General features: G+C 41.3%; 1 protein-coding gene and 1 non-coding gene across 2 annotated transcripts; both read left to right on the forward strand.

Annotated features, from left to right (window-relative positions):
• The first annotated feature begins 191 nt into the window (after positions 1-191).
• Positions 192-13,362, forward strand: HAUS6 (HAUS augmin like complex subunit 6). Its single transcript, XM_027670740.1, has 12 exons — positions 192-348; positions 1,407-1,502; positions 2,227-2,299; positions 3,301-3,433; positions 4,000-4,147; positions 7,536-7,601; positions 7,721-7,772; positions 7,975-8,142; positions 8,727-8,908; positions 10,234-10,363; positions 10,892-10,985; positions 12,712-13,362. Exons 1-12 carry the CDS (start codon positions 254-256, stop codon positions 12,810-12,812), a joined length of 1,338 nt encoding a protein of 445 aa, XP_027526541.1. The 5' UTR covers positions 192-253; the 3' UTR covers positions 12,813-13,362.
• A 1,668-nt stretch (positions 13,363-15,030) lies between these two features.
• On the forward strand, positions 15,031-15,161 carry LOC113960887. The gene has a single exon (XR_003532131.1).
• Positions 15,162-15,426: the final 265 nt, after the last annotated feature.

A 15,426-nucleotide genomic window follows, 5' to 3' on the forward strand; every position in this document is an offset into this window, starting at 1 on the left:
AGTTTGTTTGTTTGTTCCGTGCTAAATTTCGCCGTCCGATCACAAACCCATTTCAACGGGAAGGGCCCACTGGCGGATTCCTCGGCGCCCGGACTACACCTCCCGTGAGGCAGCGCGGCCGCCCCGCCTCGCTTTGGGGAGAGCGGTCTCGCGAGGGTGGGGGTGTGGCGCGGGCGAGCGGATACGGGGCTGTTCTTGGCGGGCTGCGGCGCGAGACGCGGGTGCCCGCGCGGTTCGAGCGCCCGGGGCAGCCATGGCCGCCATCTGGGAGAAGAATCACTTCTGGCTCTACTTGCTGGCCCTGGGCTTCGACCCGGACGAATGCCCCGAGGACGTGAACGTGGGACGGTCAGTGCGAGGGAGCGCCGGGGAAGGGCTAGGCGGGGGCGGGGGGGAGGGCAGCTCTTTCACCCGGGAGCCCTCGGCTGGAGCGGGGCGGGGGCGTTTCGCCGTAGCCACCGGGGATCCCGGTGCCCCTGGCAATATGTAACGCAGAGTAAAAGCCCGCAGTGCCACTGCGGTCCGTGTTACCTCTGTCCGAAGAAATGAACCCCAGGAATGATAAGAGCTGCTCCTCCGCACAGTCCCGTAGGGAAGGCGAGGCGAGCGGCTCCGTAGCGCGTTTTCAAAACTGGCCTTGAAAGACAACGCTCTCACTGGAATTATGTCATAGAATAATAGCACGTCAAGGAGTTGGAAGATCACCCCCTCCCTCACGGACGGGGGGACACCTCCCAGTAGACCAGGTTGTTCAAGGCTTGAACACCGCCGGGGATGGGGCATCCACAGCCTCCCTGGGCCACCTGCTCCTGTGCCTCACCACCCACACAATAAAGAATTTCTTTCTAATATTGTACCTACCTTTCCTCTCTTTCAAGTTTTACGCATTACTCCTTGTCCTGCCACTGCAGTTCCTTATGAAGAGTCCCTCTCTGGCTTCCCCATAGGACCTCTCCAGATACTGGAAGGTTGCTGGGAGGTCTCCACAGAACCTCCTCTTCTCCAGGCTGAACAGCCCAACTCTCTCTGCTTTCATAGGGGAAGTGCTCCAGTTCCCTTATCAATTTCATGGCCCTAGTCTGGACTTGTTCCAGCAGTTCCGTGTCCTTCTTGTGTTGGGGGCAGCAGAATTGAATGCAGTACTCCAGATGGAGTCTCAGAAGAGCAAAGGGGGAGAATCACCTCCTTCGACTTGCTGGCCATGCTTTTGATGCAGCCCTGGATTTCACCTGTGTTAAATAGGCTGGACGATGTATACTTTTACACACAAGTAACAAAGTATTCAATGTATAATTTGTAATGCTTTAATATAACCTAATGTTTTGTAATCTTTAGTGGCCAGTAAAAATGCTCTATTAATTTGTCACCATAACTACTTGTGATGGGGCTGTTTATTTGTGTATTAGGAACATGTTTGATAAACCAAACCCCAAAGCGTTTGCTGTTGTTGCCCTCTTCTTGTTTACTAAGCTGGATAAGGACCGCGCACAAGAAACTTTTCGGTAAGTGTTTGGCTTGTGAGGTTATTTACTGCTCTACCCTTAATTAAGAATATGTTTATACAGTTGCTGGAGGGAGGGAAGTGGTCACTTGGGGAATACTGTGGAAGAAGAGCATACAGTCAGAATATTTGTTTCCTTTTCATCACTACTCTGTATCACAACTTTGGCATAATTAAAGTTGTGTCTGATAGTATCTATAGCTTGGTGACTTTGATATAAACTTAATAGCTGCAAAGTAATCTATCTTTTCCATTCATCTTGCCGACCAAACAGAGAGTAACATTTCCCATTTATGAATTGCTGCCAGGATCTTCAGCATGGGAAGAACCCTATGTTCATTAAATGGTTTTCCTCTTATAGCTGAGCTGTTTTAGCTTATGCATCTGAAGACATGGCAGGAGGAAGACTAGTGATATGGAAATGGTCAGAGTTATGACCCCTTTTTTGTTCTTCTTCCCTTATCCTAAGTTAGAAAGAGCTGCAGACAAATCTGTCTCTGAAAGAGTCTGTAGTTAACTTATGGAAAGAAAACATTGTCATTTAACAAACTTTTAGCTATTCTTGGTCTAGGATATATGTCCCTCATTTGCTGGCTCCTCCAGTAGGCATAAAAAGAAATCTTTGTCTTAGTCTTGTTTTTATAATGGTAAATTAGGTATCTGGATATTTGAACATGTTTTGAATTTTTTTTCTTTTTTTTCCCTCATCTTTTTTAAATGGAAAGAAATTATGTGTTGGGAATGGATGCCGATCTTCAATTTAGGAAGCACTGCTGTGACTGGCTAAGAGAAATTTCAGTAAGTATCATGAAGAGTGGAAGTTGATGCTGTACTGGTTTCTGTGACCTCATTTTTTTTTTAGAAAACTCCTTTAAATCAGAGTTTTAAATAAGGACTTTTATCAAAGAATTCAGTTTTACCATGTGTATTCTTTCACATAGTTTATTTTGGCCCTCTTTGAAGAAATGATTGTGGCATTGTGGAATTTAGATGACAGGGACCTAATCTTAGGTCTTAAAACTGCTGTGGCTTGCTTCTGGGTAATGGTATTTAATTAAACATAAGTCTAGAGAGTTCCTTAGCTCTGGGTGAGAATAACTTCCTTCAGTTTGAGAGGTGTTTGTTTAAGTTGCCTTAAGTTGCCTGTGTTTATTATTGTGAAAGCTGTTTCACATGCATGAAAAACTTTAATATTAGTCTTTTCTTGTATATAGGAAAAGGGACTAAAATTTAAGGCAAGCTTTTTAAAAAGATAAATCAAAATTGATTGCTTCAGATATCATTGGTTATTATGTTACCTTGTTATGCTGCCTTTGTTTTAATAATTGTTCTAGAAATGACATCTTGACATCTTTATATACTGCAAAACTTTCGATTTTTTAGTAATAATGGACAAAGTGTAAGCCAACAATGCAGTATCTTTGAATATGGTAAAACTGCATTAATTAATTACTTAAGTGGAAAATACGAAAGAAAACTTTAATGTGTTTTCAAAGATAGGGATTACCAATTAGGAGGGCAGCGATTTCTCACATTTATCCAACACTAATTTCAGTCTTTGCATTGAAGCTGTCTTGTGTACAGAGCTAGGGGTGGTGGTAGGAATTTTGAAAAAAGCTTTGTTCTCTTCTGCTGACTAGAGAAAGTGTCAGCTGCGGTAGCAAAGTCATTTAGCTTTGCATCAAGCTTGCTAGCAAGTAGTCTGTAGTGTTTTGGTACTCAGCTACGTGTTTGATAGCTGTTGTTTATGCTTTATTTCTTAGATTACGTCTGTGTTTAAAACAATTTAACTTTTCTAGAGTCAAGGGAAAATCGGTCTTCCAAAGATTACACCTTCATCACTTCTTTCTCCTGCTGGTGCTAAATTTGTTCGCTTCGTCTACTGGTTTGCAAGATATGTAATGATTGAGGACATGAAAAAGTTCTCTGCAGGTAAGTTGTAATGGAACAATAAAAATGCTTTGTTTGTTATGTTTGTACATCTGTCAGGTCTTTAATGTATGACAAGAGCTGTAAGTAGTTCTGAGTTGGCTGCTCAGTTCAGTCTTTCACAGTGTCCTGTGCACTTGTATAGAGCTACTGCTGATAGAACAATGCTAATTGTTTTGCTCTCTGTTGCTTTATGGGTCTTGTTCCAAGGCTCATCTATGCAATGCTCTACACCATTGGCTACACAAGCAGTGATTTGGTCCAAAAGTATTGGCTCACTATATCATATTCTTCCTCAGAACTTGATGAATTCTGAAGCATCAGAACTGTCTGTTCTAGGCATCTTGTATTGTTTTGATAACCTAAAGAAAAAAGAAAGAGAGTGAGGGATTCAAGATATATACAACAGAAAAAAAATGGCAAAAAAGGCAGTACATTGCATGCTCTATTTCAGTCCAGGTAAAATGGGCATCTTGATTTGTGATCATTTCAGTTGAAACTAGGTAGATTAGGAAGCTATCCATTTGCTAAAAGTGAATGATGTCATCCAAACATTAACTTGTGTTTAGGCACTTGTATACCTTTTGCTGAAGCTGTAATGTTGAGACCTGAGGACATGTACATTGCAAAAGCAAGACATAGAGTTGGATACAATAAAATGCTGCAAATTCTTCAAAAGGAAGACATTGTTATTCAAGAATATGGGAAAAAAGCACAGTAAGTAATGCATTTAAAGAAATTGAGTCTTTTCATAAAAGCTGACTTATGCGTGTGTGTTTTTGAAGGGATTTGAGGAGGCTACATCTGCTTTACCTCATGAGTTCTCCCATATTTTCCCCCTTTACGTCTTTTAATTGACAGTTCTACTGTTTGTAGATCTTTTGTGAAGCATAGTAGTCTAAAGAAATTAGTTCTTCATTTAGGAGATGCTGTATTTTGGAAGATATGATTAGTAGGGCATTAAAATGATCAGGGAATTCTGCATGTATAGCACACTATGATTTCTTAACTTTTGAAGGGTCATATATTTAAAATATAACTGTCTCAGGATGAAACGTTTGGCTTTGCTTAGTAATTGTGAGACACATTTTGTTTACAGGAACCTTAATTATTTCACCAAAAGTATGCTATTCGTTACTCTTTTTTATGGAAGACCTGGAACTTTCTGTGCAGGCACAGAGTTACGTATCAATGGAATTTAAAGGATTGGTGTGGGATAGTTTGTGACTGGAGCACTGTCATGGGCAGTTGTGAGCTGTTCAGTTAATGGCAGCAAAGGGCGATGAGTTGCACTATAGGTAAAAGAGCAGTGACAGTGCATGTAGCATAGCTCCATACAAAAGGACTAATCAGGTTTCATGGCTTTGGATCAAGATCTGAGGGTTTAGCATCCAGGGAGACCTCATGGTGGATGTCAGCTGGCCTTGATTCTTACAGACAACTTCAGCTCACCCTGGTATTTGCTGAGAAAGCATTTCAGTGATGCATTAGCAATGTGGGAAGTGGGAGTGCCTAGAGGATGACTTTGTAATGCAATCACAGTGTTCCATATAGGATTGGTGCTCTTTTGAACTCACTGCATATAAGTAAGAGAAACTTCTCTGGAGACATTACAGGACTTTTATGGTCACTGTAGCTAAGACTGTAGAACTTAAGATCCTAAGGAATGTGAGGAAATTGAGTGGAAAACTAATAACAATGGATTTATAATTTGAGTGAATTTTCACTAGCCCAGGAAACTGCTAGGAGGCATCTTGTGGAAAGCAGAAAGGCTCAAGAGTGATATTTTCAGAGATCCTTGATGAAGCTTACGTGTGGTCCATCACCTTAAGTGGAAAAAGAAGCAGGGGTAACAAAGAACCAACCAGATTAGGGCAGTGAGCCTGTGATAGAGTTCACAAACCAGAGTAGCAGGATATGGAATATAGAAAAGGGAACTGACTCCCAGACATGAATACAGAAGTATTTCTCAGGTGTGCAGTGAGGTACCTATGAGAGTCAAAGTTCACCTAAAGCTTCAAGAACCTGATAAAAGCCTGGAAAAAGAATCATGTAGGTATGTTGTTAGGAAGTGGAAGTATATGGTGGATTTAGGTCTACCTCTGAATGAAATGGTAAGTTTAAAGTTTCACAGGCTAAAATACTGTGTGCTTTGCCTCAGTGTGCATGGCTTAGGTCAGTAGCCCAGCCGCTGTGCCAAGAAGCAATGTTGAAAGAAGCAACGACACACTGATAGTAGAAGAGGGTACAGTGGAGGTTTCACTGCTACCTGATGGAATGCATCGAAGCATGCAGGGATACTTACCTGGCATCATTTCAGAACAGCTAAAGGGGTGAGCCCAAAGGGTGATAGTGCCTCAAAGTCGTAACTGGTGTAGCTGTCCATGAGTGGAGTTCTTCTGTGGCTGATACTGTGTCTTCCTAAGGGATATGAATGACAAGATTGAATGCAAACTGGCCAAACTTGCAGAAGGTGCCAAACTGTGAGGAAAGGAGATACATTGCAATGAGGAGGCATTACACAGAGAGACTTTGCTGTGTTGGTAGACCTGCACAAAAAAAATTGTGTGAGATTTAACAGAGACTAGTGTGAGGTCCTGCACCTGGGATGAAGTAGTTCCCAACAGCAGCACAGGATTGTGGATGATTGTCTGGGGAGTAGCTCTGCTAAGAAGAACCAGAGGTGAGAGTAGTATGAGGCCATAAGCTGAGTATGAGTCAGCAGAGTGCCCTGGTTAGCCAAGGAGATCAGCAGTGTGCTATGCTGTATGGAAAAGAGCACTGGTCAGGGTGTGGTGAGCAATTGTATTGAGCATCACTTGTTTTTCTTGTTTAATTCCTCTCTCTCTTTCTGCTTTACATCTCTGTTGTTACAATATTTTACTTTATTTCAGTTGTTAAACTGTTCTTAGCTCACAAATTTTACCATTTTTCAGATGCTCCCTATCCTGCTGGGGCTGGGGAAGCGGGGAGGGAGTGAGCAGCTGTGTGGTACTTAGTTGCTGGCTGGGGTTGGCAATTCTAATGCCACACCTGGAATACTATGTTGAGTTTTGATTGCCCAATTGAGGGAAGAGTGAAAGGTGGGAGAGATACTAGCAGAGGACCACAGTGTTTAGAGGGTTGGAGAACTTGACACATGAGTAAAAGCTGCAGAAGCTGGGTTTGTTTAGCCTGAAAAAGGCAATGCTCAGGGAGTGTAATCACAGTTTCAGTATCTAAAAGGTAGTTGTAAAGAAGATGGAGGTACTCTCTTAACAAGGATGTACGGTAACAGGCACAAGGTATGTGGGGGAAAACTCTATCTGGATTTAAAAAAAGTCTCATATGAGAACAATTAAACACTGAAAAAGGTTGCACAGAGAAATGGAATCTCCATTCCTGGAAATATTCAAGACTTGGTTTGACAAGACTATGTGTAACATAACTAAAGGCTCTGCTTTCAATGGAAGGCTCAGCAATACAATTTCCAGAGGTCAAACTCTCATGAACTTCTCTGATTTCTATAATTCTGTATCTCCTGTGACCCCACTTGGGAAACATTACTGCTGTTGCATAATGATACCCTTCAAAAATGCAGTTCTCTATAGTTTTTTCATTCTTGACAAGGGATCATAACTGTGAAGATCCTTGCAAATTCAGCATGATTAGGCACCCAGTGTTTCTGAAAATCAGACCACTATGTTTTTACATGCTTAAAAAGTCAATAAAAGCGCTTCAGCAAAAGAACTTAAGTGGTCCAGCTGCTTGTACTCCCATATTCTGTTCTCTGGTCTTGAAACTGAGGTATGTGGTACAATTGATGAATATGTTTGGATGTTTATGTTGATAATGTACATTTCTAGTAACTTCATTATCATTGTTGGGTATAACAGAAACCATTCTATTGAGACAGCTTGGTTGCTTAATTTATATATATCTTAGTGGCTTTCTTGACACTAATTCTACATGAAGTCATGGTAAGGAAGTTTTATTAACCTTTTTTTTTTTTTTAACATTATTCCACAACTGTTTCAATATGCAGATTTTGAAAGAATGAGCAAGATTAGTTAGTGGCTGCAAGTAATTCTGATAAACCTGTAGTAACTGTTAATTTTTTTCCTAGGGTTTTGATTAAAGAAATAGAAGAGACAAAGTCTGAATATGCAGTCATGCAGATACAGTCTTCGAGGTAAGTGTTTTTCCTTGTATGTTAGGATATATAAAATTGTTTACTTGCTCGGTTTTGTGAAATAGGAACTGTAATTTCATTACGGTCTACTTGAACTTTTGTTTTGCATGTGCATATAGGATGAAACAAAATGACCGAAACAAAAGTGACACAGTTGAGAGAATTGAAAAGGTGAGGATTTTGTTTCTGCTGTGGCAGTATATTGTATTTCTTCTAACATTTCTGCAACACTTGCTCTCAGATGCTTTTATTTCCCCTTGTCTACCTCTGATTATGCTGGCCCCTTCATCTGCCTTTACGCTGTTTTGATACTCTGTCATTATAGATATTATGGCAAACATTTTAGCATAGTGTTTTTGTCTTGCCCATTAAGGTCCGCAGTATGTGGACACTTATAATGGAAATGCTTACATCTCTGAAAAAGGATAAGGAAGTTGTGGATTCTGTACTTGAAAATTGTGTGCATCAGTGTATTTTAGATGGAACTGATGTTGTTTTGAGAGTTCCAAGGTTGCTGGCTCACAGAATTCAAAGTGATGAAGTAAGTAGTTTTTGTCCTTCTTGCTAAATTGCTAAACTGCTTTTTTTTTTTAGTCCCCAGGGGTGCAGTTAGATACCTTAAAAAATAAATACTTCATGGATTATAAGAGATGATTGCTAAAGGATGCATAAAATACGTAGTCTGTATGCAAAATGTTAGGATTATAATGCTCTTTTGTATTTGTTACGTTTAATCCATTAACTTTTTTGGTTCAGTAGCTACATTGATAAGTCTGCCTGGTTAGTACTTGACTTTTTTGTTGCTTAGACATTAAAACTAGGTTGACTGGTTTAACTATTGCTTTAACTTTCGCTTTTGTTTCCAATGTGTAGTATATGGTGTTGTTTAGTTACGTCATTGGTGTTGTTTGTGTCACAGCTTTTGGGATAGTGGTTAAACGGAATACCTCATTGGTTGAAGTTTTCTTGGTTCATATTGGTTTAATCTAGAATGCATTATTTGACAAATGAAACAATCAGGAACTGAATCAAAGTATATAGTGTCCCTGCTCTTACTGCAGAAGACATAACTTTTTGATATGGGACTGTTCATTAATTTTTTTTTCTTGCTTGCTAAACTTCAAGAGTTTTACAGAAAATGTATATGAAGATGGAAAATTGAAGTTCTTAGCAGTCATTCAGGTGTTAAATGAAGCCTTGAGGATGTTGAGAAATGCACACTGTCAGTCTGAATTAAAAGAACTTCACAGGATTGAGAACATGGTTAAATCTTGCAATAAATTATTACAGGATTTGAACACAAAGAGGTAATTGTTGGCAAATTTTCTCTGGTCCCTTGTTCTTAAATCTTAGGATCATGTCTAACTGCCATGGAGACTTTTCTAGAAAAATGTTACTTATAGGAAAGACATTTGGTTGAGTCATTTTCCTTTGCCTCTGGGAAATTAACGTTTGTCTTGATTATTTATATAAGTTTTAATTGAGACTCTTCTGTAAGTAACTTCAGCTTTCTGTCTTGGCTTCATTAATATTCTAGGCTTTGTTCCTGGGAACCTCATTTGCTAGCTGATCTGATTTTTACTTTTTTTTTCTTGTTATGTTAATAGATTCTGAGATTTTTAAAACTTCTACCTGAACCTAGCTTAAGGAAGTTTAAAGAGTGTATTTCATTTATGTATGTATTTAAATATAGTTCTTCTAATTCTGGTGCAAGAACATAAGGATACCTAACAGCCACTTTTTTGGTTGTTGTGCTGGTTTAAAGGTAAACTGGCAGGAGAAATGAACCCAACTCAAAAGAGATTATAAATACAATTATACGGACAAACAATTGGTTTTAACCCACAAAACCCAGATGTATAACCCAGCACTCTGGGGCACAAACAGAATGGTGTTTGTTGGCCCCTGTACTGAGCCCCACGTGGTCCCCCTGAGTCCAAAGTAAGAGGGGAGAAAAACCTGTTGGTGAGAGTGCTGGTCGCAGTCCGGTCAAGGGTGGTGGTCACAGTCTGGTCGAGGTTCTGGTCCTCCTCTGGATCCAACGAGTAGGGCCCAGAAATCCCACAACCCCAAGATGATATACACTCAGGTTTGAGTGGGAATGCCCAGTACCTCCCCCAGGGCGGGGAGTTCCATAGTAGGTGACTGTGAGTTGTGAGGTATTTTTGGAATCCTTGATGGCCCATTAGCAGACGTGACCCCTCAGGCTGGGTGTGGAGATGCTAATAACTCCCTGGAGGGAGTTATCACACCTGAGTCATTGGTGTGAGGATAGGAACATCCTCCTATCTCACAGGCTTCTTAACACCCAGCTTATAGCCTGAGGGGTCAGGTGTGCTCTGGGCAGCTGCTGCAAATGGTCTATTGTTAACAGTTCCTGGGAAATGACATAGAGGGTGTAGAATACACAGTTTGGGTTGCACCCACACAGTGATGAACTGCTCTTGGCTGCTCTAACTAGGACGGTTGGGAATTTCAGTTAGTTCTTAGTACAGGCACAAATGCATGAATAAGTTTGTACATATCACAGGTTTGGCAGAATAAGGAGAACACATAATACTGTACATCTTTATGCAGAATTGTTATCTCCACAAACAGATGTGTTACCATTTTCTGTACTTATATGTTACAGGCTAGAAAGAGAGCAACAACATTGTGTGTCAGTGTGTGAATCTATTTCTAGAAAAGAGGAAGACTGGGAAATGAAGTGGAAAACATTTCTTGGCCATTATCCTTTCAATTCAATCTTTAAAGAGGATCTAGTAAGTAGTGTTCAGTTTATCTGATTCTGGGGAAGAGAAGGTGAGGGAGGATGTAGATTTACACTTAAGCTTTATATGTGAGGCTGGGGGAATTACATAGTGCAGAATAGCTGATTATGCTTTATGAAGTCTTTCTAAAAGAGAATACATTTGACTTTATGACAGCTGGTGTCTTCACTTGAGATGGGGGAATGGAACCATCTTGTCAAGATAGTAGATCAGTGTAAGAGTGAATTAATTGGTTTTGGTTTTGTCTCTGTTCACCCCCCTGTGGAAGTTGAGCATTTGTGTGCTCTCAGTCCGAGTTCTGTTTTTTCCTTTTAGAGTGATGTGCTTGATGAATGAACAATAATTTCCATTCTGACACTCAAAGATTATACCCTTACCTAGCTACCCAGCAGAGAGAGAAGCTTCATGTTGAGTCTGACAGCTGATTTGCAGAAAAGCTGTTGTAAATAACTGTCTGTTAATTGCTGTTGATAAGCAGATTTTTTCAGCCTTGTGTAACTTTTTCCTTCATTTTGAAAGGAACCTAGTTCAACAGCTTCACCACCCCAATCTCCTAGTCTTCCAGAAGAAGGTAAAGACAGCGACCTTCATCAATATCTAGCATCAATTTCAGGTGGGTGACCAGGAGAAGCTTCTTTTTCTTCTCCCCCACTGCCACAATTGTTAAAAGTTACTTGGAGTCAAAAAAGCTCCCTGCCTGTGTTTGCAGATATTCTATAATAGTCTCTGGTAATCTGGTTCTGAATGACTCTTTGTCACAATTTTTCAGCCTTGTCCTATCTGGGAGATCCTCTGAAGTTTGGCAAAAACCCAATGCTGAGCTGTTTGATATTTTGTTGTTCTTGTACAAATGATGTTGAGACAGATTTATGTGTACAAAGGTTCATGAGTTCTAGGAAATACATTCAGTAAAGATATTGGGTTGACGGAGTAGTAAGAAAGAGAGAAAGAAGATAAAACTTCCCCACTGGTCACATAGGAAAAGAAATTGAAGGTGTCCTCGCAGGTAACTATCTTTCCCTGATGCCTTCTGAAATACTTAATTCCATAGTAACTGTGCCATTTGATTAGGACCTTACTTGATGCTTCTAGTCATTAGGTTACCAGTGTTGATCAAAGCTCACTTTGATCATGGTTGTTGTACATGCTAATAAGCTGATAGGCTGATTATATTTTACTGGGTAATGCTTATTGACAAAGTGCTGATGTCCCTATTATGGAGTTAGAAGCTACAAAGCAAGGCGGAAGACTGCTTGAGTCGTGTCACTTGTAGTCCCTCTTAGGAAAAATGGCATAGCAGAGGTGTATTGGAATTTCAAGATGCAAAACAATAGCAAGAAGATCCTTTTGGTTACAAAGGTGAAAGTGCTTCTCCAGCAGTCTGAGGATACATGGGTATAAGGCTAGAAGCTGCAAAGCAAAGGGCACAGATTTGCAAATGGAAGGAAGGTAGTTTGCCTTAAAAATTTTGAAGATTGTGCAATGATGCTGTGAGCTGGTAATATCCAAAAGCTTGAAACAGACTGTGTCTGTGACATTCTCTCTACTCTGTGGTTAAGATGCTTGATTGGAGAATCCAGCCATTAAGAAAACTTAACTTTCTGCCTGTTGATATAGTAAGCTCTAAAAATTAACCTCACCTAACTACCTGAACTGAGCTTGGATTTTGGATGTGTTGTTGAGGTGAATGCAACAGGAAATGCCATTTGTCTTTGCAGAAGCTGAAATTTAGGGTTAGTAGAGAACTAGTGAGGTTAAACTTCAGCTTTTCATTAAAGATGTGCCAAAATTAGTATTTATTGTTCTAGAGGGTCCTTAGCTGAGGTATGTGTACCTCTGATAATGTGCAAAACATTTACTTATAGTGTGCTTTGCCTTGCTTAAACTGAGGCAGCAAAAGGGATGAGAGATATTTATTAATTAATGCAGTTGGGGTAAACATGAGTGGAATTGTGCTTTGTGTAGTTGATGTGCCACACAGCTGATGCATTTGTGGAGAGGTGAGGGATAATAATGATGTGGCTGGGATTGTAGTTTGGAAGAAGGTGGAATGTGTGATTGATACATGTAGGGCAGCAGATAGTACCATTCTTCTTGAACATGTGTTCAGGAACAACACAAAGAGCTGGCTACTAGTGGCATCTGTGGCTACAGGTGGTACCTGAGCAAAAGGATTGATAACATTGTCCTGCTTACATATTAATTTATTTTTCTTGAAGTGTTTCATGAAGTCCATTCTGTGAGTAGTCTACAGAAGTGGTCTGAGTCAGTCATGTCACCTGGAAAGCCTGAGCAAAGAAAATGGAAGCAATAATAAAACTTTCTACTTGCTTTTCTAGGTATTTTTGACTCTCTTAATAAAGAACGTTGTGAGAAAGATGAGGGAGCTTTGGAAACTATGATGGATAAGTCATCACCACCACCAAAATGGTATGCTTAATGAGAAAATGATAAAAAAGCAGTGGGAAAAAAAAAAGAAATTTATTTGCTGGACTTGAATATTTTGCATGTCTTGAACCTTAGTGGAATATTTCAGTAGCCCATTTCTTACATGTCACCACCACCTAATTTAGCAAGATAGGCCTAAAGTAACTGCTGCTTTCTCTGGCTGGTGACTGATTGATCAACTAGTTGCTGCTGAATAGGGTGTGTAGCAGCCAAGTTGCAAAGTTTTTATCTCACTTTTTAAATATATTGTTCCAAGCTTTAAGAGGTGGGTGGAGAGATTAGAAAATTTTGTTTCTCGGCTAAATCTCCTCAACAAGACTTTTTTCATGACTCTTCTTGAGAGTTACAATTACGTTGTTCTGTAACTACTCTTACTGTATTACCAGTGAAGGATAGAACACAGAACAATTATATTCCAAAATTTTTTGCCTGTTTGTCATTTGTTTAGTCCAGGAATGTTTCGTGACCTTTTGAATTATGCTATATTTCATAATATGAATCCTACAGATACTTGAAAGTTTCCTACAGGAGAGAAAGGGAGTGTTGTGGGTTGAGGTGGCTGGGTTTTTGGTAGTGGGGGGGGGCCACATAGGGTGGCTTCGATTAGAAGCTGCTAGAAGTTTCCCCCCAGTGAAGCCAGTGATAGTTGGCTACAGGAGGGACTTCCTGCTGCTGACCAAGGGATAGCCAATAATTATGCCTCTGTGATAACATATTTAAGAACAAGTTCTGTTGCGCAGAAGATTTCCAGTCAGGGGAGAGCTGACTGAAGCTCCTGGGCAGCCTTGCTGCCTCCTCTGCTGTGGGGGTGGGTGGCGGCAGCCCGGCCTGGGCCTCTCGGCACCTAGCCCAGAGCAAGCAGTGGCGCCCCAGCTGAGCCGCCCGTGCTGCTCTCGGCAGTGCTGGCCGAGCTGAGCAGCAGCCCCTGTGGAGGGGTGGCCGGGGCTGGGGCAGCCCACCATGGTGCAGCTGAGCCCATGCTGGAGCAGATGGATGCATGGAAGAAGGCCGTTACCCCCGTGGAAGGCCCAGGATGGAGCGGAGTCCTTCAAGTGACTTGTGTCCTGTGGAGAGGAAAATCCACACCACAGCAGGTTATTCCCGGGTAGGACTTATGGCCCTGTGGGGAATCCACATCGGTACAGCTCATGCTATGAAAGACTGCATCCTATGAAGGACCATCGGGGTGCAGAGACCCCCCCTGCACCCCATGCAGAAGTCACTCTTGGGACAGTAGATATGGAAGAACTACTGCCTGAGGGATGGACTCACATTGGAGAGGTCCATCAGGGACTGTTACCTGTGGGAGGGACCCCACAGAGTAGGGGAATGACTCAGTGCTGTGGCACCCATGTAACCTGTGGTGAGGACCATGGTGAAGCAGGCTGTTCCCCTGCAGCCCATGGAAGAGTGACCTACGGGACAGCAGATTTGGAAGACCTGTGGCCCGAGGGGTGGACTTGTCCCCCTGCACTGCTGCGGGGGCAGGAGGGAGAACATGGAAGGAAGGAGGGGTGGGTGGAAAGTGTGTTTAAGACTGTTTTATTTCTCACTCTTTAGATCTTATCCTGTTAGTAATAAATTTTAGTATTAGTTCCACACTGAGTCTGTTTTGCCTGTGTGGCCTCTCCCAGCTCAGAGCGACTTCAGTGGGTGCCTAGAATCTGGCCAAGGTCAACCCACGACAGGAGTTAGCAAAGGAAGGTTGTCCTTTATTGGACATATGATTCTTAGACATCAGCAGAAGTAGTTGCATATAAGTCTCAGAGGTTGTCAAAGTAGTTAACAACTAAATTCTGCATTTCTTTCAGTGACTTCATATGGTATAGATTTTTGTCGTCTTCTGATTCTACAGACAGGTAACAGCAAATATTAAGATTTTAAGGTGTGCTTTTCCTAACAAGTGAGGATTGCATTTTTGAGAGCTATGCAATTAGCACTAAATTCCCTAGAAGTGTTAAGGCTGAAGTCTTTGGTAGCCAGGAGATTGTTAAATATCAACAAGTTTGTATAGGAACAGACCTGTGCATGCTGGAAGTGATTCAGACAAAGAATACAATATCTAGGAGAAAGAATGATGTCCAAGTCTGCAGAAGACTTTTCGGTTATCTTTGATTGCAGAATGCCGAAAACTTGTTTACAGAAGTATCGCAAAATCCCTTCTTTTTGTGTATAGTAATCAAGGGCAAAGTTTATTAATTTGTTAATTTTGGGAGGCTGATACACAAGTAGGGCTAAATCCGCCCTAATTGTCACATTGTTCTCCCTATAGTAAAATTGCTTTCTGATGACCGGGACGAATTGAGGGAAATCGTAACGGACAGATACGGAGCATACAATATGTAACAGCCTTTTAAGATGCCAGGCACCCACTAAGGCTGCTCTCTGCAACCAGACAGAGGAGAGAAAAAAAACCAGCTAAGGATTCATGAGTTGAGTTTACAGCTGGGAGAGGTCAGTTACTGATTACCTTCACGGGCAAAACAGACTCAAAGTGGGGACAGTACTTAAATTTAGTACTAACAGGATAAGAGCAAAAGAGTGAGAAATCAAACAGCCTTAAAAAAACACCTTCCCCCCACTCCTCTTTCCTTCCATGTTCTCCC

The sequence above is a fragment of the Neopelma chrysocephalum genome, unplaced genomic scaffold, assembly GCF_003984885.1.
Source record: "Neopelma chrysocephalum unplaced genomic scaffold, ASM398488v2 Primary Assembly neopelma1_96926, whole genome shotgun sequence".
NCBI lineage: Eukaryota > Metazoa > Chordata > Aves > Passeriformes > Pipridae > Neopelma > Neopelma chrysocephalum.